General features: G+C 35.9%; 1 protein-coding gene across 2 annotated transcripts in view; it reads right to left on the reverse strand.

Annotated features, from left to right (window-relative positions):
* Nucleotides 1–24857, reverse strand: part of MYO16 (myosin XVI) — a 610163-nt gene that overhangs the window by 340374 nt on the left and 244932 nt on the right. For both annotated transcript variants that reach the window (XM_012751938.3, XM_012751933.2), the window contains exons 6-7: nt 18273–18397; nt 10710–10835 (exon numbers count right to left, since the gene is read on the reverse strand). In XM_012751938.3, coding sequence (XP_012607392.2) covers nt 10710–10835; nt 18273–18397 — 251 coding nt within the window. The remainder of the gene's footprint in view (nt 1–10709; nt 10836–18272; nt 18398–24857) is intronic.

Below are 24857 nucleotides of genomic sequence, written 5' to 3' on the forward strand. Positions count from 1 at the left end.
GACTGACTTCTCCAAACTATTGTGTGTGTTTTTGTTTTCTTTGCTTTTATAACATTTTCTGTTGAATTCTGCATCCGTTCTGTCCTGAGCTTCCTGTCCAGGCATTCCAAGGAATCGTTCTAAATTTCAATGATTTATCTTGTCAGTTTTCTCATTGTAAAATTTATTAGGTTTTCAAATGGTCTACCCAATTGCTAGATTTCCCTCAAGCCATTCAAAATTAGTGTTTGGTTTTATAGAACACAAATTATTTCAGTAACATTTATTTCATGTGACAGCACAGTGCTTATATTTAGAAGTTTATTTTGAATTCCAAATACATATTTTACTAAAGAAAGAGAAGTTATCTTAATTTAAAAGATTAAACATATATTGCTGTTTCCCAGGGCATTAAGATAGTTTCAAGAAAGAGTTTTGTTTTATATGAAAGATCTGAGAGATTTGCCTATTTTTAAATGATAGGACAGAAATGAAGGAAGGAAGGAAGGAAGAAATGAAGGAAGAAGAAACAAAGAATAAAAAACAGAGGATAGAGTGAGGTAGGGAAAATGAAGGGAGGGAAAGAGAAATATAGACAGAAAAGAAAAAAACAATGAAAGCCAAGAATTAGGTAGGTTTCCTTCTGTTTTTCACAAATTTGAAAGAGCAGCAGTAAACCTAAAGATTTTATATTTTTGCAAAACCTGTCAGAGTATCAAAGAATCTAACAGTTATGTTGCATTTCTAAATTCAATTTGCTCTTTACAGAACTCCAAACGAAAACTTGTGCCATCTCCCAACAAACTACCTCTCTACACAAGTTCCACTGCAGAAAGCATTTAAATAATAAAGCAAATGTTTCCTACATGAAATCTTTAACAATAAAATTAATTCCATTTTATTTCAGGCCTGTAAAAATAAACATTCATGGGTGGAATGAGGAAGCTTCTCTCACTTGGGGAATTCCTTTCTGTTCGTAAATCAGTATTTCCCATGTGCTTCCAATTAGAATCAGTGAGGCACTTAACCGAACTGAATTAAGCAGGACTGTGCTAATTTCAATTACTCTGCATTGAAACATCTGTTTTAATTTCACCACAGACCTTTGGGTAAGTGACTTCAAACAGGAATAGGGCGAGTGTATGGCCCAAGAACAATTTATCTCCACTATTAAAAAAATTTCACAATCAGCAAAGCTATCAGAAGTTAAGGAGACTAATATTCAGAGTGTGTGTGTGTGTGTGTGTGTGTGTGTGTGTGTGTGTGTGTGTAAAAGGAAACACTACGGGGCTAGTAGAAAACGTATTAAAGCTGAAATTTAAATTCATATGAGTTAGTGGATATAGACTTTATTATTCTTTGAATAGTTGTATTTCAGTTTGGTTAAATTTATCAAAATTATTTTCTTGATAGTCACTTGAAGTATCTCCTTAAAAGTTAAAGTATAGCCATGAGTGTTTGGAACTAACATTCATTCTGGGTTCAGAAGCTAAAATAGATTGTTTGATTTAACTTAATAAGGGTAAATTATAATGTTAAATGCTCTTAGGAATTCATACTTTGTATACCCCACTTGAATTATATACGCCTATGCTCAATGGTGCACACTCTACATTGTAATGAGTAAATGTCTCTGAGAACCACGTGAACTATTTCCAATCTAAGATTCTTAAAAAGTCTAATAAAGTATTATTTATTTATGATTAAACTATGATTTCTCATAAAAACAAATGGTTCTGCCTTCGTCCCACAAAATGCACATTTTCTCATCGCTCCAGTATTGTACCTGATTGTCCATGTATTTCTTTCCTGAAATGCTCCCCTTTATTTTCATGCTGCAAACCTCATATTCCTCCTGTGCTTGCGTCCCTCCTCCTGAGACTCCTTTTATGGAGTTTTTCTTTTATACTCTTGTCTTAGTCTGATTACTGCTGTTATAATAGGACAGCTGAGACTGGACAAATTACAATGAACAGAAATTTATTTCTCACAGTTCTGGAGGTCGGGGTGTTTAAGATCAAGGCACTGGCAGGTTTAGACCCGGTGTCTCTGCGTTCAGGATGGGCCATTGAGCATTGTGCCCTCTGGCAGCGAGTGGGTTGATGGGGCTGGGAAGAGGCTATATCCTCACACGGCAGAAGAGCGGGCTAGAAGGGACCACTCCCACAAGCCCCTTTTATAGTGGCATTGACCCGTCTGCGAAGGTGGAGCCTTCCTAAGCTAAACGTCTCTCATCAGGTCCTATTTCCTAAGACTGTTGCATTGAGGATTAAGTTCCAAACACATGAATTTTGGGGGGTACATTCAGACCACAGCAACTAGTAAGTATGCTGTTGCTCACGACAGATTGCCTCAGTTGAAATCCCTTTCCATCATGCACAATTTCCTTGGGGAACCTATCCCACATCTTTCCTTCCAGCCCTACCCAATGCCTTGCACACGCCCAGGTTTCTCCTCGACAACTCCATGAGGATTTCCCACACGCGCTAGTCTCAAGGGGTGTGCTTATCTAGTCTACTCTTCATGCATTTATTCAGTGATCCATTGATAAAGCCAAGCACCTACTCAGCTAGGGCATTCATTGACTCTCTCCTTAAATAAATAGTAACTGAGTGAGTGTTCTGCGTTGGGTCCTGTCCAAGATGCCATGCTGTATTGATAAACCAAACAGATGTTAGACCTGCACTCAGTTCTCACAGACTAAAGGGCCGTGTGGGGAAATGAACAAATTATAACAAGTTGTGATGGGGCTGTGATGCTGGATATGCAGGGTGCTGTACAGGGCACAGGAGGGAACCATCTCTTGCAAATTCAGAGAATTTGGAAAGACAGCTGGTGAAGGGGCAGCTCAGCTTAGCCCTGAAAGCTCAGAGTTAACAATTGCAGGAAGAGAAAAGAACAGGATATATACATGGTTACATAGTCCAGAAGTGGAAAGAAATTCTGTATGGTTATATCCTCAAATGTGGTGGGGTCAGATATAAGTAAAAATGCAGAATTAGGCAGGGCCCGGGTACATGGGACTTTATAAACTGTGCTAAGGCCTGAGTATTTTATTTCAGCAGCAATGGAAGGACGTTGTGCTGGGATAGTTTGATTACACCTGCATGTAGAAAGATGGAGGGAGGGCCAGAGAAACCTGATGGATTAATCCAGATGTAAACATGTGGATGGTGCCCCAGGTGGGGTCGAGGCAGTGAGGATGCACAGATTGGCTGATGGTGATTACAGCTCAAATATCTCCAAACTGTCCACTTGGTAGGACCCTGTAGGCATAGTAGTCTGTTAGCCATGGGAGAGGAGGGAGGCGTAGAAAAATGGACAGTGACTCATTTCGTGGCGAAGAAATGATGAAAGAGAACAGGCAACAGATGAGGATGGAGAAAGGCAGTGATAATTTCCTTTTTACACAAGTTGTGTTTGAGGGCAGGTCTGTAGAAATGACCTCTGGGCAGTGGCAGAAATGGGATTGGAAGTTGAAGGCATGACAATTTCCTAAAAATACGGGAAACATGGAGAAGAAAGGGGAGCCAAGGACAGAGTGCTGAGTATATCAGTACCAGATGCTCAAAGGGTAGGAGGAAAACCATAGTTTTTTAAAATTTTTTTCCTATGCAAAGAAGAAATACATGAAGAAAAGAAAAAGCTCCAAATAAATCTCAATTCTTATACACTTGGGCAAAAATGAATTTGAGAATACAAATAGCTTTCTTGAACATCTTAGATGTGTGAGCTGTGTTTTACAAAATACTTTTTAAAAGAAAGATATTTAGATTCCAGCATTTGTACAACAATTTTCTTATCTTTTGGTATAGTATCGTCAGTTGTATTGTAAACACTAAAAACAGTAAAAACATACAAGACTATCTGATTTTATATGCAGCTCATGAAACAGTTATAAAACCAAAAGACTTATTGCTCACATAATTTATTCAGTTCTTAGTTTTAGATAAAGATCAGGCATCTATTTTTCTCACTGAAAAAGTTAATATATTTATAAAGGACAGTTTTAAAATACATATACCATCCCAGTATAAATATAAATGATAAATACTGTTATAGATTATGAACTACCTTCTCCATAAAGGTATTTATATTTGTAAGATATTCATAACAAAGTGAAATTACTATGAATGTCTCTAAATATGCCATTAGTCTCTCTACAATTTTAGCATTTCTAAAGCTTTTTTCCCCTCAACAAAGATACATTTATTCACAATAAATTTCTTTAGAAATAGTGATGAATCTCCCATGCATATAAATTGATATTCAAATAAAACCTGTTTCTAATATATCCTTTCCAAAATGCATACTAAATGTTATCTTTGTGGGTGAACAATTTTTAAAAATAATTCTCAATGTCATATAATATTTTTCTTGACAAAGTAATGGAGAGGTAATTTACTCAAAATCTTCTGTTAGCATAAATCTATTAGTTGATTTTTTCAGTAAGACTAAGAAAAGAATATTTGGTTTTAGGCCAGGCACGGTGGCTCATGCCTGTAATCCTAGCACTCTGAGAGGCCAAGGCGGGCGGATTGCTTGAGGTCAGGAGTTCGAAACCAGCCTGAGCAAGAGCGAGACCCCGTCTCTACTATAAATAGAAAGAAATTAATTGGCCAACTAATATATATAGAAAAAATTAGCCGGGCATGGTGTTGCATGCCTGTAGTCCCAGCTACTCGGGAGGCTGAGGCAGCAGAATTGCTTGAGCCCAGGAGTTTGAGGTTGCTGTGAGCTAGGCTGATGCCATGGCACTCTAGCCACGGCAAAAAAGCAAGACTCTGTCTCAAAAAAAAGAGAAAGAATATTTTGGCTTTGATGTCATATATTCTAACATAAAACCTCATCTGTGCTCTAAGTATTTGGAGCTTCATGTATAGCTCCTGATTGATCATTTCTGTCCCTCATCTGGTCACGTTGCTGGGCCCTGAGAACCACAGTGGACAACAAAAATGAGGTCTCTGTGTTTTAGAAGCTTATGTTCTGGTGGAGATCTCACTTGAGTAAGTTTAATGGAACAAAATATAGGAGATACATATGATTTTAGACACTAAAATGTATAAGAAATTAGAAAATACTGAATTAATAGCAAGCCTAGAGAAGCAGAGGATAACAGCATTATTATTTTAAAAATTTGCTTTTCTGCAGACTATAAATGGCCATTTCTAGAAATTTTTATATTGGCTATCTGTTTATATTAATACAAATCTAGCAACTGGTCAATGGACCAGGACACACACTTACTGATGCTCAACACACGTTCAACGCATCTGCCTTCACTATTCTCAAAAATCTGCTGAGCTGTGTTAAAATCTCCCTTTTCACAGATGTTGGTGGTTCTCATTGATTGAAGGTCCAGGGCTGAACTCTATGAAAAAAACTAATTATCAAGGCTTGTTGGGTTGATGCAGCCAGCGAGTGGCAGGGCTGATACCCAGAGCTGGCCCTTTCTGCTCCAGCAAGAAGGCCCTTGAAAATACCAATGTCATTTTTTACAGATCTAGAAAAAATAATTCTATGCTTTGTTTGGAGCTATAAAAAAGCCCAAATAGCCAAAGCAACCTTAAGCAAAAGGAAAAAATCTGAAGGTATCACTTTACCAGAATTCAAGCTATACTACAAGGCTATAGTAAGCAAAACAGCATAGATTTGCACAAAAACAGAGGCATAGACCAATGAGACAGAACAAAGAACCCAGATATAAAACCATCCACGTACTGCCATCCTTAAAACAAAGCTGGCTGATCACTTCATTAAGCAGAATAAAATGCAAAAGAAAAAGGAAGGAAACATAGGGAACCTAAAAAACGAGAAATAATTTTTTTTTAATGCTTGGGTCAAACATTTTATAGCTGATTTTGAAAAAAATGGGGCAACTGGAAAGTGTTCGTAATTCATTTATCATTAATAAACAATGAGTGTTGGCAGTGTCACTGACACAGTGAGAAGCAGCAATAACAACAATCTTAATTACTTTGCAGCTGACAAAGTAAATGCAAATTCTGAATCATATTTCTCATGTAAGTGCATGACTGTGCTTCTCCAGGTTGAAAGCGCAGATTTAAAAAAAATTAAAAAATTGGGACATGTTGGAATGTGACAGTAGATGCAGGTAAATAGAACTGAAAGCCATTAATTCTCTCTGCCTTATCAATCAGTGATTTCTCTACCTTATGACTTTTGAAGGACAGGAATCTCCAGGAAGCTTTCTGAAAGCTTTTTCTGAAGTGACATTAGATTGGGCTTATGATCCCTACATTACTGAAGTGTGGCATCTGTCATGCCTGGCATATGTGTTAATTGTTAAATTATTTTTATTGGTAAATGTAACTATATAGATTAACACTTTGAAAAATCCACTTTTATCACTCAAACCAATTGTAGATCTTTTTACCATATAGGAAACCAATTTGCTTTATTAGTTTAATGTATGTGTGTGTGTGTCTATACACACACACTTTTTCTTGCCATTGCTATATAAAACATGTCTCTCCCCATGGCATACTTTACCTGACTCTTATCTTTTAACACTTAGACAGTACAGCTCTAGTATAGGCACTTTAAAAATATAACTTCCTGGGTAGAAGTTTCCACTTCCCAAGAGCAGGGTTTCTTATGGGCTTCTGGAAGGTCTATGCCTGCTTTTCATAGAGGACTCTCAACCTCTGAAACTGTGACAAACTTTTTGTGCCTGTGCATTTCAGAGAAAAAAGCCAGCAGCTTAAACTGGTTGCCCAAGGGATAAAATTCTGAAAGGTGCTAATTCTTTCTGCCTTAATCATTATAGCTTCCAGAAAGTAAAGTAGGAAAGAAACATCTAGATGGTCTTTATAAAGTGATTTGGAAAAACTGGTTACATTTAGGCATGTTCAACTTATAGAATCAAAGATTGCAATGAATACTTTTATGTTTGAAAAGGTACGTAAATGCATACTCATTGCATTTCTGTCTTTGAGGTAGATTTCATGCAAAAATAATCATAAATTAACTTCCTTTCATTACCTTCTATCAAACTTTACAAGGCTTTAAGAAACTGTTAATAGTATTTTTAGGAGCAGAAGCAATAATTTGAAAGCACGCCAACCTGTACTTTTCTTTCTACTTCTCCTCACTAATTACAGCAATAACCCTAGAAATAAAAAGAAATTCAAGGAGAACTTGGAAAGAAGGTATTGCAGTGGATGTTTTAGAAGTAAAAAGAAGCATAAGGGAATATTATGAATAAATGTAATGAAGAAATTGGATAACCTACAAGAAATTGATAAGTTCCTAAACACATATAAACTACCAAGACTGAATCAAGATAGATAGATAGATAGATAGATAGATAGATAGATAGATAGATAGATGATAGATAGATAGATAGAACAGACCAATAACAAATAAAGAGGTTGAGTCACTTGCAAGAAGCACAGGCTGGATCTATTAATAATAGTCTGTTGAATGTATTTATTGAATAAATGAATCATTTTCTACAGGAAATGTCAAATAAACAATATTTTTGTTAGTTTGAAAGACTTTCCAAGCAATATGCTTTTCTAAAATGTGTGAAATGCAAATGCTTTCAATTCTTTCAATAGTTGCACTACTAAAAATTATATGATAGATATTTTGCATGCTGGATAGTATTTAAGATATAAATTGTATCTATTACTATAAATTTACTGGACATGATTGCTACCCAAACTAATATTTTGAAATCCATAAATCTAGCTTAAAACTCTATGCACATGTAAAACTGGAGTTATCTTTCATGCTATTGCTAGTAAGATTTTATCTAGCACAAAATATTATTCATATTTTGAAAACTAGATTTTTATAGTCATGAATTATTATGAGCATTGCTCTATCACATTCACCCATATAAATCATTTAAAAGTTTGCTGCTTCTTCATGATATTATGGTACATAGTGAGAAATTATTATAATTTGTGCAATAGTAACTCAAGATATATTAAGTACAACCAAAAAATCAATTCAGGGAAAGAAATTTGCTACTCACCATTCATTGAAATGAAATATAATTTATAGAGAAAAATGAAACATAAAATATGATTTTGCTTTACATGTACTAATTGTAAAAAACAAACAAAATCATTACAGACTTGTGAAACTACAAGCTTATAAGAACTATACTATTGGATAAATATATTTTTCGGTACCTTATTTTCTTTGTAGCTATTGTGAAAGGCATTGAGTCTTTGATTTGGTTCTAAGCTTGACTGTTATTGGTGTATAGGAATGCTATTGATTTTGTAAGACTTTTCTGAATTTATTTATCAATTCCAGAAGTCTCTTGGCAGAATCTTTGGGGGTTTCTAGATATAAGGTCATATCATCAGCAAAGAGTGATAGTTTGACTTCCTCTCTCCCCATTTGGATACCCTTAATTTCCTTCTCTTGCCTGATTTCTTTTTCTGCGAATTCCAGCACTATATTCACTAGAAGTGGTGACAGTGGGCATCCTTGTCTTGTTCCAGTTCTGAATGGGAATGCTTTCAATTTTTCCCCATTCAGTATGGTGCTGGATGTGGGTTTGTCCTACATGGTTTTCATAATATTGAGGTATGTTTCATCTATACCTATTTTATCATACAAGGTTGCTAAATTTTATTGAATGCTTTTTCTGCATCTCTTGAGATCATGTGATCTTTGCACTGGCTTCCCTTTATGCAGTAAATCACATTTATGGATTTGTGCATGTTCAATCACCCTTGCATTCCTGAGATGAAGCCCACTTGGTCATGGTAGATTCATTTTTTGGATATGCTGCTGAATTTGGTTTGCTAGAATTTTACTGAGGATTTTTGCATCTATGCTAATAAAAAATATTGGTCTAAAAGATCTCTAAAAAGAGAACTATGAATCACCAAGGAAGGAAATTGCAGATGATGTAAGCAAATGGAAAAGTATATCATGCTCATGGATTGGTAGATTCAGCATTGTTAAAATGTTTATACTACCGAAAGTGATTTACAGATTCAATGCAATGCCCTTGAAAATACCAATGTCATTTTTTACAGATCTAGAAAAAATAATTCTATGCTTTGTTTGGAGCTATAAAAAAGCCCAAATAGCCAAAGCAACCTTAAGCAAAAGGAAAAAATCTGAAGGTATCACTTTACCAGAATTCAAGCTATACTACAAGGCTATAGTAAGCAAAACAGCATAGATTTGCACAAAAACAGAGGCATAGACCAATGAGACAGAACAAAGAACCCAGATATAAAACCATCCACGTACTGCCATCTGGTCTTTGACAAAGTGAACAGCAAGATACACTGGGGAAAAGACCCCCTATTCAATAAATGGTGTTGGAAAAACTCTTCTAAGTATTAGCCTAGGCAAAGAATTTATGAAAAAGACCCCAAGGGCAATCACAGTAACAAAAACAATAAATAAATGGGACTTGATTAAATTAAAAAGCTTCTGCATAGCTAAGGAAACAATTGATAGATCAAATAGACGACCTACAGAATGGGAGAAAATACTTGCATGCTATACATCTAATAAAGGGTAATAACCAGAATCTACAAAGAACTCAAGCAAATAAGCAAGAAAAAAATCAAAAACCCCACTAAAATGTGAGCAAAAGACATGAACAGAAACTTTTCAAAAGAAGATAGACTAATGGCCTATAAACCTATGAAAAAATGTTCAATGTCACTAATCATAAGAGAAATGCAAATCAAAACCACAAGGAGATATCATCTAACCCCAGTTAGAATGGCTTTTATCAAAAAGTCCCAAAACAATAGATGCTGGTGTAGATATGGAGAGAAACATACACTGCTGGTGGGATTGCAACTAGTGCAACCTCTATGGAACACAATATGGAGATACCGCAAAGAACTAAAAGTAGAACTACCAATTGATCCAAGAATCCCACTACTGGGTATTTACCCAAAGGAAAAAAAGTCATTTTATCAAAAACACACTTGCATTAGAATGTTTATTGTGGCACAATTCACAATTGTAAAGATGTGAAATCAACCAAAGTGTCCATCGATTCATGTGTGGATTAATAAAATGTGGAATATGTATACCATGGAATACTACTCAGACATAATAAAAAATGAATTAATACCTTTTGCAACAAGCTGGATAGAACTGGAGACCACTCTCCTAAGTGAAGTATTGCAAGAATGGAAAAACAAACACCACATGTACTCACTATTAAATTGGAACTAACCAATCAGCACTCATGTGCACAGATAGAAGTAAAACTCAATGAAAATTATGCAGGTGGGTAGGGGTAGGAAGGGATGGGAGAAATCATATCTAACAGGTATAATGCACACTATCTGGGTGTTTGGCACACTTACAACTTTGAGTCAAACAGTACAAAAGCAATCCATGTAATCAAAATATTTGTACCCCCATAACGTTCTGAATAAAATCAAACAAACAAAAAAACAACAACAAAAATAAGAACTATACTATTAAGAAAACAATATTAACTCCATTCTCTGAAGAATATTTATAGGTTTTGATTGTTTCTCCAATGACTTGACTACATTATTCAGGGTCACAAGAAAGTTTTATATACCCTTATGAAAGTAAATATTATCCTTTAGCCATAAAAATATTTGTTTAGTAAGAAGATGTCATTAAAATCAAATTACATAATTATTAGTACATGATCTGAAATAAGATCAAAATTAAATATGAAATTATTCATTGACTATAAGATAATTGTTTAAATAATCATAAAAAAGTCATATTACCTGGCCATACTTGGCCGCTAAGTGGAGGGGAGTCCAGTACTGGTCATCTGCTATATTGAGGTCTCCACCATGCTCCAGGATGAGAGATACCACCTCCTTGTAGCCACTCGCACAGGCCATGTGTAACTGCAAGGAAGAGATATTTCATATTTAACATTTTAAAAATAAGTAGTGATCAATACAGTTCATTCAGAAATCAATACAGTGATATCAGCACAGTTTTAAATAGAACTATTTAATAAAATATTGAATGTAAAACATTTGATACCATAAAACAAAAGAACATACATGTAATTTTATTTACTTGGTGTAAGTGGATGTCATTGTTGTTCTTTGAAAGAAAGCTCATGAGGTAGTTATTTATTATTTTATTTTTGATTCTGATAATGTGTACTTTTTCATGTAATTCCTATTCCCCCAGTGCTCTATTCCACTGTACTCTGAATATTTTAAAATACAAAATGTAATAATTCTATAGTTTACTGCTTCTTGGCCAAAGGTCAAAGATTTAGTGATTAGCTCTACTATTCCAGGCACTGTACTTGGTGCTATAGAAGGGAAATTCAAAGATATATCTGAAAATGGGAAATGTGTAAATTGTGATACTTATATACATGTAAAAGGCACAGGAACACTAAAAAGGATTAATTAATCCCAGAAGGCTTTAAAATGATCATGTAGTTACCATTTTAATATTCTCCTATTTTAGTTTCTTAACAGTACTAGAAGTTTAGAAATGAGATTTTAGGAGCTATGATATGATCAGGGTTTGGAGAATTTTTTTTGTATTTTTCAGATGGGGGAATTCCTGTTTCTAAGGTAGCAGCCTTTATTTCTATGCAAACTATCAACACACTCAATTTAACTGAGGTTACTAAGTAACTACATGATTTATTTCATATGATAATTAAGAAGAAGAAGCTATCAGGAAAAAATAATTTAAAAGTAGAAAAATCAATGACATCTTTTAGGTTTGGTAGCGTGGAATTTTATAGCTCTCTCCTTTTCTGTTTTTATTTAAAAAATACGGTAAAGTCAAAAAAGGCTGATTAAATGTATATATTTTTAGAAAATTTAGCAGAAACATTTATTATCCTACTTTCAGACTTTATGCCTTTTAACCTACAGTGTATACATATATGTTTATTTCTTGTACTTTCAACTACATTAGAACAACAAAACTGTACAAACATTAAAACACTAAGTTTAACATCAACCTTCCCATACTTTGCTACATACAAAATTCGTCTCATTAATATTCTAGCAAACAGTCCCAGGAATGATATATCCACAAGTATCTTAGAAATTTAATTTTACATACTTGTTCTCCTATAGAACTAATCTTTCACCTACTTCTAGATTTATTCTACATTATTTGAATAATCAGTAAATGATTGGCAGTTACTCTATGCTAAATGCAATAACATCTGGATCTCAGAAGGTTTTCATGTTTAGCATAAAAATGAATCTATAAAAAATGAATCTATAAAATGAATCGAGAATGGTTCCATTAGCTGGTTAGTAACTAATCCTAATGATGTCAAACTCACAGGCCCAACCCCCAGAGAAGGGGTTTCGCCAATTAGAACTTAGTCCAAGTCTGAGCCAGTCATCTCAAGAACAGTTGAGAAGGAAAAGACTAGAAGTCCTGGATCACTTTCTAGAGAAGCTCTTCAAAGTACTGGCTACCAGCAACATAGACGGAGGCTGGCAAATTTAATGCCAACTAATCCTAAATCAAAAACAACAACGAAAGAACCCTAATTGAATACTTCCACTTCATTTTCAGAGTTAACACATTTTTTAAATCCTCATAATAAAATACCAAGAGCTAAGAGCCTTTCCTTGCTTCTACAACCTCTGAATCCATAGGCAAATCACTAGCCTCCATGGGGTGTAGTTTCTCATTATCATTAAGAGCATGTTAGAGTTAAAAACATAAAAGGTGACAAAAAAATTCTGTTTTCTGAAATGGAATTTGTCCTGTTACTTGTCTTGGCTCTGGCTAGAAGATATTAGGTGCCCGAATTTCACAGTGTTTATCACTATGATGTCTTAGAATATTCCTCACCCACTATTTTAAGAGGTCTCATGAGAAACACGGAAGTAGTTATTGTTTATGCCCTGAACAAGCAGTAGCATATTTGGAAGCATAATTCCTATAGAAAATCACAATTTGGAAATCACCTATCTAGCTATAATGCAGAACAAGACATTGATGTAGCTTCACCAACATTAGGCATAAAAATTGTAACTTATTTCTTCTGATCTTTACAACCTGTAAAGATCAACACTGTTGTTACCTTGAATTTTCCAATGGAGAAACTGCAGTTTACAGAACGTAGGTAACTGACCTATGGAAGCATGGCCACTGAGCCCCAAGGCCATGTTCTGCGCCCTCCGGCACTCAGACTTGGGGTGGTGCAGGTGAGTGGACACATGACATGTCTGTTTCATGCCACACTATCTAAGCCTTTGGTGAGACACTTATCTCATTTAACTATAGTGTTAATTGCTAGAAAATATAGACCTCAGATCCTTTTCTTAAGTTAAAGGTTTTCCATTTTAACTGTCCTGGGCAGTTTGGTGGAGATACAGTGGTCTAGTTTTGATTTCTGTCTGGAAAAGGAAAGGGTGAGAGATGGTTTGGTTATCTGCTTTGGAGTGCAAAGAGGGTGGTTTTGTTGATACACCGTGAACCACATGCACCCATGAGTTCACAAGGGAAAAAATTGTGGAGGCTTTTCTATGGAGAAGCTGTGGCCACTTCTGGTTTTACTTTAGGGGATCCTGATGGGGCAAACACAACTTAGCAGAGATAACCTGGAGTATCCCCAAGCTTCCTGAGAGCAGAGCAAGTATATGGGGTCATTTGGAAGAGCTGCATGCACCCGGATCTACTGCAGGCTACAGTTTCCCAGTGATGATGGTGGGCAGGTGGTATCTGAAGCTTCCTACATCCGCATAAGAAGAGGAGTCAACTTGTGGCCCAGGGAGTATGATGTCATGTCCAGGAAGATAAAGTAAAAACCTTATTCTCACTATGTCTCCTCTTCCCGCTCCCTTCTTCCTCTCCTAACTTCAGAGGAGTTTAACAAGGGAGTGAGCTTGAAGAGAAGCGACAGGAGGGGAAATAGTTGACCACATCCACTCTCCCTTCCATGCACTTTGCAACCTGTGCAGCACTGAGCCAGGGATGGGTTCAAGATTTAACTGAATCAGAGCCCTTAACACCTGGGGCCATTGGCCCCTGCAGGGTCTGTAGGTTGAATTCAGGAGGTTTGCAAGCTTGAGTGGGAAAAAGACTAGATTTATTTTCTTCTAATCTGTAACAGAAATTGAGCAGATTCTTCAATGATGAACACAGGCAGCAAACTCATGATGTTACCATCAAAAGAAATCATGTTTTCATATCACATTACAGTTGTAGCATATATCTCAAATAGCATTATGGTCAACACCACCTTAAAATCGTGGTAACTATTAGCTCTGTTGCTTAGTGCATTGATGAAGAAGCACATGCATTACATATTACAAATGTAATTTTAATATTATGATTACTATGTGTTAACATAATTGATTTTCTTTGTAATTCTATACACCATTTGTTAAAACATTATTTTGACAAGAAATCCATGGGCTATACCAGATCATCTACGGGTAATATGGTCCAACAAGGTCAATAACTCCCTACTTAAATTGAGAGTTTTCATTATTAGACCAGACTGGACATTCTAATCTCTAAATTGAGGCTATGTTTTGTAACATAAAGTGACCATCAAAGCTTTATTCCCTAAAAATGACCACAAAATCAATGACTATCTTTATCCATAACTAAGGGATAAACCAGCACTACTGAGATAAGGAAGGGAAACAAAAATACAATTGCTTGATATTTGCATCTCTTAAATAATTCCTTCCTAACACTCCGAGCAAATAAGTCTCAATGCCAGAAGTGATACATTAAATTCTGTGCTAAACAGTAAAGAACCAGTATCTTCATAGTATATATGCTAATTATTACAGTGATATTTCAGAGTATTTATACACTTAAACTCAGGAATTTATTTTCACATCCTCGGAGACATGGTGTTTTTTTTTTTTTTTAAATGCATCCTTCTTTGAGGCTTCTATTAACTTTTAAGGAGAATATTAATGCAAACTAAAAGATCTTTTTTAAAAAGACTTATATTTGGTTATTTTATTGCATATTCTAACAAAGGGGGAAAAGGCAGTATAAAAACTACCTCAATAGAAGTTTACTTCCATTGAGCCTTTTGTTGTTACATCGATTTTGCACATAATAATTTAACTGTGGGATAAATTATGCCCAATTTTGAACCACAACTGACATTCCAACTCGGGATATGGAAATCGATCTGTGAACAAAAGTGTCTTCTTTTCCTTGCCTCCAACAATAGATGAACACGCTACGCACCTTAAGGAAAAGAAAGCGCCAGGGAATGGCAGCCATTAACATAAACAGACTTACCAATTCAGACATGTGAATCAAACCCCACTGCCACTTGCTAAACGCTGTAATCTTCAAGGGACAACTTCCTAGCCTTTTGTTCATTGTCACTTTCTTGTTAAAAGCTCAAAGATGATCACCATAAGGTTTAGTTATTACAGAACAATTATTTGCAACATTTATGCTCTCTGCTCAATAAAAAGGACACAAGGAATGTCAAAACTGAAGAAGGTTGAAAATGATAGCAATTTCTGGCTCTGTATTGATTCTTTCAATAGCTTCTCTACTGAAGTGTATATGCTTTCTTATTTGGCAGTGATTGAAGTGCGTATTCTGTTTTTATTTAGTAATGAATTTTTTTTAAAATATAAAGTTGTAAGATCTCTTACCATACAAAGAAACAAGGGCTCTATTGCATTTGTATTATAGGTGTTAGTTCATTGCATGCAATAAATGAATTATTAATTAAATACCTCACTGCAGTCTGACTTTTGACCCTACTAGTCCATTGCAACTGTCCTCCAACAGAAAACTAAGGCCCTCCAAATTGCTAAGTCCAACAGCCAATCCACACTCTCCATTGCCTCTACCTCTCAGCAGTATGTGACAGGGAGTTGATCCTCCCTGCCTTTTGTCATGCTTTCTTCCTGGGACGTCTCCTTCCCTTGATTTTCCTCCTGTCTCAGGACTTGCCCTTCTCATCTCATTTCTGGATCCTTCTCTTCTCCTTCCTTTCCAGGACTTACTCCCAAATCCTCTTTCCTTCTACATTGAATTAATTACTTCATTCAGTATCAAAGCTTTCAATATCATACATACTCTCATGTTCCCCAAAGTCTTCCTTCAATCTAGAGACCTCTTGAACTCCAGACTCCAGTCTCCAAACACAAACTTGATGGCTCCATTAAGATGGCGAAGAGTAAGTACCTCAAACGTAACTTCTTCAAAACTAACCCAATCAACCCTGCTGTAAGCTTTTATCATTGATGTCGCCTGATCACACTGGTAGTTTAAGCTGAAAGAAACTGGAGTCACTCTGAAGCCCTCTTTTCTTCTCACACCACACATCCATAGGAAATGGCCTTGGGTGTTTTTAAAATATCTTGTAAACGTAAAGACTTCTGACCACCTCAGCTTCCGCCCCTGTTGTCTGCCTCATCACAGACGGCCTTGATTACTGGCAAAGCTTCGCACCTGAACTTTCAGCTTCATCCCTGCCCTTTTACAGTCCTTTCTTTTCTTCTTTTTTTTATTTTTAAAAGCTTTTTATTTCATTTTTTACAGCATTGTTTTATTTGGAAAAATTTAAACCCACAGAATAATTGCAAGGGAATTACAATGAACACCCCTGTACCTTTTACCTAGATTCATCAGTAGTTGACACTGTGGCACATTTGTGTTAGGCCTACATGATGGAATGCACCATCTTCACTCACAGTCCTTCTTAACACAACAGCCAGAGTGAGTGATCCTTTTAAAACTGAAGATGGATCGTGCTCCTCCTTCTTTCAGAACTTTCCAATGTCTTCCCATCTCCCTAAATAACTGTCATAATCCTCATTGAGGCCCATAAAATCCTATGTGATCTGGTCACAGCTATGTCTTTCTCCCTGTTTACCTCGCTTCAGCCATCTGAGACTTCTTGCTGTTTTTCCAGCACACCACAGTTGCCCCTGCCTCGGGGCCTTTGCACTGCTCAGCCTGGCATGCCACTCCTTCACATCCAAACTGTGCACTCCCTCCCTTCAAGTCATTCCTCAAAACTGCCCTTGTCAGGTAGATCTTACTCATCTATCTATCCAAAATGGCAACAATACAACCAACATTTCACTGTCTTGTTTTATTATTTTCTCTTTTGTATTTATTACTAATGTATATTTAGCTCATTTATGGTATATACTACCCATTTTCCCCGCTGAAATGTAAATCCATGACAAAAAGATTTTTGTGATTTTGTTCCCAGCATGTGGTCAACAATATTTCTTCACTAAGGTAATGAAAATGCTTTGCCATTGAGTGGGTTATTTTTTCAACACTCTCTAAACATGCTTTGTTTTCTTTTCTTATGTCTAAGAGTTACATTTTTTATAGTCTTCTGAAATTTATAAATTTATAAACATCAGTTTTGTATGACAAAATTTAGAAGACTATAATTTTAAAATTTTATAGATTTTGGAAGGCTAAACAAAATTTTAAAGTTATAGTTTTCTAAATTTTGTCTTCCAAAATCTATATTTAGAGAATTTCATCTAGAGGTCACAAGGCACTTAATCTGCATTTAATAAATGTAAAAAATATATCAGATCTCACAAAAACTTTCCAGATGACAAAACTCCTATCCAATTAGTTAAGTCACTTTTCTTATCAACTGTCTTCATCATATTACTTCCATGGAAGTACATCATGTTTCTTACATGGAAGAAACTGAGTCACTGATTGCAATCATTTCTATGCACTTCAGAGCTTCATAGTTTTTGCTGTTCTAGTTTACTTTCATTTTTTCCCCTCTGTCTTAATACATTTCTTTCTATCATCATTAATTTTAACCCAAACATACCCAGGTAAATTTTATTGGTCAATAGGGCAATATATATTGTTCTTGTGCTGATGATTAGATATTATGAGTATATTAAAATTAATCCAAACTTAATTGCTCTGTTTTTACTGCAACAGTAAATAATAACAATCAAAAAGTAATGACAAGAATTTGCTTGAATTTAGAAATTCATTCACCAAAGTATCTCATACTTTGTTTTGCTTAAAGCTAAAATGAAAGCATTTCCTTATAAGTTACATATGAAAAATTACATTGACAAAATATTGCACAAAATTATTTTAAATTTGTAGGAAAAATATATAGAAGGATGGCTTGAACAAAATATATCAACATAAACACATCAGCTTTTTCTGGGTGGTGGCATGAGTATTTTGCACTTTCTGCTTTGCACATTTGTGTGTTTCCAAAATTTCTACAATGAATATGTATTACTTTTATGATCAAAAAAATTTTAAAGATTAATTGTAATCAATTATATATTTTAGAAATCAATTTCTCTTTGTAAACAATTTCTGAATCAAATATATTAACTTACCAGAGTTACTCCTTCATCATTTTTCTCATTAACATTTCCTCCAGATGATAAGAAGTGTTTGACATCTGTTAACATACTCATTGGTCTCTGGAGCTTCATCTGGCGTAGTGAGGTCAGATCCACTCCTAGGGGAACAAGAGGCTTTCAATCAGAACGTGGAGATGCTTCTCAGCTGCTGGGGTCAAACATAGCTTTATCCTCGATTCTTTCAAGATGTTCCTTTTTGCAACCCTTCTTCTAGTTTGAACTCTCATTCAGAGCGTTGAAATTGTTTCTCTTTACAAACATTCTATTTCCAACTAGATTATAGTCTTTCAAAAGTAGAAAATGTATCTCTTGTCATATCCCAAAGATATGATAGAATGCCTTATAGATGGCAGGCTATTAATGAATATCATCAACATACACTGCCCCAAATACTTTCAAGTGCTTAAATTGAATTAAAACAAGTTACAAAGATATAACTTTTGTATTTTATGAATTTTTTCCTTAAATACTTGCTCCTAAAGGCAATGTAGTATCCTGTCATAGAAAAATGACTTTAGTATAAAAACTGGAAACATCTGAATAAAGTTTGCAGTTCAGTTAATATTAGTATTATAGTAATGTTAACTTCTTAGTTTTCAAATGTACCATGACTAGATAAATAATTAACATTCAGTGAAGCTACGTGAATGGTATTTGGGAACTTTCTGCACTATCTTTAGACTTTCCTGTACATATTAAATAATTTCAAAATAAAATTTAAAAGATTGTTCTAATTGAACATTTCATGGCTATTAATCAATATGACTAACATTGAATGAAGAACCTGACTTTAAGTGAGGTGGATGATTTATGCACAGAAAGCTCAAGACTGCTTATCTCCTGTTTATGCCTCTATTTTAACCTGCAATTTTATGATGTATAGTTTCTGTGATAGCTTGTGTCTCTTCACTTATGCCTTTCCAGTTGCTAGCATCAGTTCCTGGACAAAATCGGTATTTACTAAAGGGAAATAATTCATCTTCTTCCAAATGAAAATGGTGATGGTGATGACAATGATGTCTCCCACTTAGCAAGCGTTTGCTAAGAACCAGCTACTCTCCTGAGCACTTTCTTTCTCTTATCTGGTTGAATCCTGGCCACAAACATTGAGAGCTAGCCTGGCACAGTGGCCCCAAGAATCAACCTTGGACTGATGCTCCTGGAGGTGCCTGGCCTGCAATTTACTTCCTAGGGTTGACCTTGGGGAAGTTATCTAACCGGTATGGGCTTCAATATCCTCAGTCACCCAGACAATAATACATATCCCAAAGGGTGAAGCTATAGTTAATACTTTTAGGATCTGTCTCCTTGACAGAGGCCATGTCAAGCATGTTGTTTCTTTGCTGTCCGTTTTCCCCTTGGGGGTGCTTGATATCTGGCTCGCTCTGAACTCATTCTCTGAACCTGGATGGGCAGCAGAGCCAAGGTGCTTAGGAGTTGACTTACCTGGGTTTTAGAGCTGTATGCGTATCTACTACTACTTGCACCAATGTGAGCAAGTAATTTATCCCCTGCCTCAGTTTCTTCAACTGCAAAATGGTGATAATAATTCTTGCTTCATCAGTTGTTATGAGAATGAGTTAAAACACATTGAACATGCAAAGTGTTTTTGATTTGCAGTAAGCACTCAATAAAAGTAAGCTGTTTATTAGCCTCTGGCATGTGGATCACATGCCTTTCATTGACATGCATTTTTCTTTGTAATAAGGAGCATGGAGTAACGAAACAAAATAAACACAATGCAATATTTGAGTAATATAGCTTGCAAATAGTCCATAAAAACCTAACTAATTCTAGTAGAAACATGAACTAGGAACACCCATAACCCTTCCTCAGCTTCTAAATCATGACATGCTATTTCAAAAGAATAGAATTCCCTAACAGAATAATTTGAGGTCTGTTACAAATGAATTAAAACTGTCACTCTATTCTTATTTTTAGGATTTTGGAATTTGATATGTGACTTAATTTTCAAAAATAAAAAGTAGGAAATTTTCAGATGTCAGCATTCGATTTTGCATGTTGATGTAACAGAATCTGACAGTTGCTATAAAGTGACATTATTTTGTTAACTGGTATAATGTTGCAATGTCTACTAACATATGTAACTTTTAGAGAATTATTTAAGAATTTAAAATTGAGTGATAAAACAGAACAAGATTTGTGATGAGATATACAAATTAAAACATAGAGATAAGAAATAATTCACTGCAGACTCATTTATAGTATAACGTATTGTGGGAAAACAATCTATTCTGGTCACTGATGTGAAGATACCACAAAAGGATATTATGACATTGCTCATAATATCTTAAAATTTAATTTTCAGACAAATATAATGTCAATTAAACTGTGATTTTTAGATTTTTGTTATATGGTCAGTAAAGAAGTACAGATTTTTTTTTCTGGTAATACAACACAACAGAAATTCCTTCTCTTCATGATCAAACAAATTTCTTTAACTGCTCCTGGATAAAACATATCAAGATGGATAGAGCTCATAATAAGTCTACTTTATAATGGATAATGAACCAAATCTCAATTTTGGAAGAAATTTAGTTGTGTTTTCATATCATTTTCTGAAAAAAATTAATACAAGTCTTGCTTAGATTTACTATTTTGACAGGAATTGATAATTTCTTATATTATAGGAATTAAGAAACAAGATAGTTTTCTTGAAATTCACAAATGAAACTGTTATTGCCTGATTTCGTTTGGTAATATCAACAGATACCTGTGTAAAACTGAAATTCCCTTAACACCTCAAGTCAATCTGAACCCTAACTCAATTTTTCTTCACTGTCCCTCTCAAGGTAATATTGTTTTTGTAACAATTCAACTTTTCCTCTCCTCTTTTCTATATTGGGACAACTCTATTCTGTTATTATGATAATTTTATGATTATGCTGGAATTATGCTGATTGCGTTGTTGTAAACCCTACCACCAAGTTTTAGGAGGATATTGCTCCATCTCCCATATTTCTCTGAACTCCTCCTGCCTTTGCATTGCTCCTCCCTGTGCCTGGGCCATACAAACACACTTGGTTTCCCTGTTCCTCACCTAAAGCTTAGTGTAAGCGTCACTTCTTCTGTGAAGCCTTCTGTAGTACTCTTAGGGAAAATTATACCCTTACTCCTTGGTGTTTTTATAAGATCTGCACATACCTTATTCTTATTTATTATTATATGCTATTACATCATCATTGGGTTATACATAAAACATCACCTTTGCCCTCAAAAAGGAAACACAACTCAATCAGCATTTGATGCTTCCCATGATTTTAGCATGGGATTCTCTAAGCTCAAAGCATGGCAGTTAACTCAAATTTTTATCTTTATTGTATGCTTCCTAAGAGATACAAGGAAGCAAGATAGTTGAGCAAACAAATAAAAAAAAGGTGGTTCCAGCAAAGAGAAATAACCATGTCCAAGCCAACAGGGTATTACTACCTCTACCATTCCCTCTTCCCCAACTCTGGCCGCAGGCATGACCCGGGACTGTCCCATGCTCTGTGCGATGTGCTGTAACTCCAACTGTGTGTGATTGTAAAAAGGTTGGTGCCAGGATAGCAGTTTGAATAAACTGCATTAAACAGAAGAAAGACATATGACATTTGTACAATGATTCATCCAGGAGTCCTCTGAAGAATGTGTGGAGAGGGCTAAATCTGGGGCAAGAAAATGCATTTTTGGAGGCTATTATAATAATCCCAAATAGAAAGGCCAGTGGTTCAACCAAGACAGTAGCAGGTGACTGGGGAGGGAGGCGGACACATTAAAGAGATGTCAAAGATGTAGAATGTGTAAGATGTGGTGACAATTAAACAGGAGGGGTTTGGGATAAAAAAGGTGATGTTAAGATACCTGGCTTCTTGGCTGTAATGGTAGAATATAGAATATAGGTACAGTGTGAAAGAATAGCAACAAATTCCATGTTGATATGTGATTTCAAATGATCTGAAATCCCAGCCAAGACACTTAAAAAATTACACATACAGGACTGAAGGTATGGAAAGATAATTAAGCTACAGGAATGTCTCTGGGAGCAGGCAGGTGTTAACAACATGAGCGAAAGGGTGAGATGCCCCCATGATAGTGTGTAAAGAGATAGAAGAAGATTCTCAAAGACTAAGCCCTGGGTATAGCCAGCACTTAGGTATCTAGAAAGAAGTGGAACATCCAAAGAAACATAAGTAGAAGCTCAAAGAGGGGAAGAAAACTATGGGAAGATCATTGCATGAGAGTGTGTGAGCAAGGTCATGGAATGTCACAGAGAAAGAAGATAATAAAAAAAGAACAGAAAATCCATCCAGCAATTGCTGGATGGAAAACCAAGGAAGGTGAAGGCAATTGTTGCAGAGGCATTTCCAGTGGATTTGTAGAGTTAGAAGCTGAACTTTGGTGGACTGAGTAACAAGAGACCAGGAACTCAGGACAATAAACATGGGCTACGTTTTCTGAAAGGCTGGGTTTGAATGGAGGGGGAAGGACAGTGTGTGGTGATGGTGATGTTGCAATGGCAACTAAAGCTTTTGGTTTATTTCATGGAGAGATAGATAGATAGATAGATAGATAGATAGATAGATAGATAGATAGATAGATACACACACATACACACACACACACACATACACATATATATATATCCCTGAAAGATAATTCATATATGTGTGTATAATTATGTATATATATTATATATCTACATACATATATATGTGTGTGCATCTTTTGTCCTGGACCACCTTGGGCTCTCCCATCAGTGCTTTCTTTCCTTGCTAGTTCATTTTATAATCGATCGCTTTCCTCCTTGCACGCCAGCTGGCTCGCCTTGCACTGGAGATCTAATATTCATCAAATGCTCCATCAGCTCTCCGTGGTTGTCTCATTTTACAGGCTGGCAGGCTCGGGCGGTGAGCCGGGGTTAATTGCTGTGCCTGAGTTTACAGTGTAAGTCAGTGGTGACAGTACAATTAGGACTTGTGACCAGCGATTTTCCATGTAATCAACTTGTTCACGACATCGCCTGCCTCGTGCATGCTGATGTGACAGCGTGATAAGTACTCTGATTTGAAACTGTATGATGTATTCTAGGATTGCAACAATCTTGTTACGAGAATGCAATACTGAAATCCTGAGAGCCACATGATAAAAACTGCATCTTGGAATATTAGGTATTTCTAAGGACATCAGCCCAGGCCGTCACAGCAGATAGCTCTAAAATTGCAACAAGAAGAAGGCCAGAGAGTAAATTGAATTAGACAGAATTTACCCGGAACTACGGCAGATGATATGGATAAGTAGGAGGAGACCAACAAAAGCAGACCCAGATTGTGAATGAGGTGTGGGGAGGGCAGATGGGTGGGAGGCAGGGGCCAGAGCAGCAGCAGTGACAAGTGGCAAACAGAATTAAAAATTTAATAGATACTAAATTGAGTTTGTTCCAGCACACATGTATTTTACAAACTGATCATGACAGCCAGAGTAGTGACAGATTTTCTCATAACCAGTCAAGAGTCAGTACCTCCCTTTTGTTTTTTTGCCTTAATTATTTCTTAAATCAACCTCCCCAAAGAATATACTTGTTTTTGTTCTTTACATAGAATAGATAATACAGGTCTTCTACATATTACAATTTCCTATAAAAATGGTTATAAGGCTTATGAGGCTCAGAAGGCTTATAAGATAAGTTAATGCTTTTCAAATAAAGATAATTTTATGTTCTGAAAAGAAACATTTATTACTGTGGCTTTTAGAAATTCAGAACAATAAGAAAAGTAGGAAATAATAATCTTATAGGACTAGTACAGCTAAACAAAGCATGGCTGAGTTGTTATTTTTGGTTGTTTGTTTTAATTTGGCATCCGGAGTTTTATTTTTTAAACCCTTATTTGAGGTATGACTGCCATACAGAAGCTGTCCGTATGTAATGTGTACACCTTGATGAGTCTGTAGGTAAGAGTACATAAGTGAGACCAGTCCCACATTAAATGCCATAAACATATTTGTCACCTCCAGGCTTCCTCCCACCCTCTTTCTTTATTATTATTAGTGTTATTATTCTGTAGTAAAAAACACTTAACAAAAGATCTACCCTCTCAGTAAATTTTTAAGTAAACAGCACATACAGTATCATTAACTAGAGGCAGCATCACAGCCACGTTTTTTAATGCGAATTCAGAATTGTCTACTACACATGAAGTTTTGCAAAGGTCTCAATAATTAACTTTCCAAAAGTAAAATCTGCATAACTTCTACCTTTATTCCCTTTAGAAGTAATGGAATAGGTCCCCATCAAAGCACAGCTAACAAGATTTGGGGAAAGCCGGTGAGCTCTCCTGCAGGACACAGTTTTGAGGCAAGAGAGAACTGTGGACAACTCAATCCACCGCCAGCCTGACCCCGTGGTTCCTGCCAGACAGCCCTGACTCTGGGACCGTCAGCAGCCCCGCTGCCTGCACACTGCCACCCCCACCCCAGTCGGGGGCACCATGCTACCACACTTACCTGGCTTTCACAATTAATGAGACTATGTTTTTTAAGAACTCACTGCCACTAAGT

This window comes from Microcebus murinus, chromosome 13 (genome assembly GCF_040939455.1).
Source record: "Microcebus murinus isolate Inina chromosome 13, M.murinus_Inina_mat1.0, whole genome shotgun sequence".
Lineage (NCBI taxonomy): Eukaryota > Metazoa > Chordata > Mammalia > Primates > Cheirogaleidae > Microcebus > Microcebus murinus.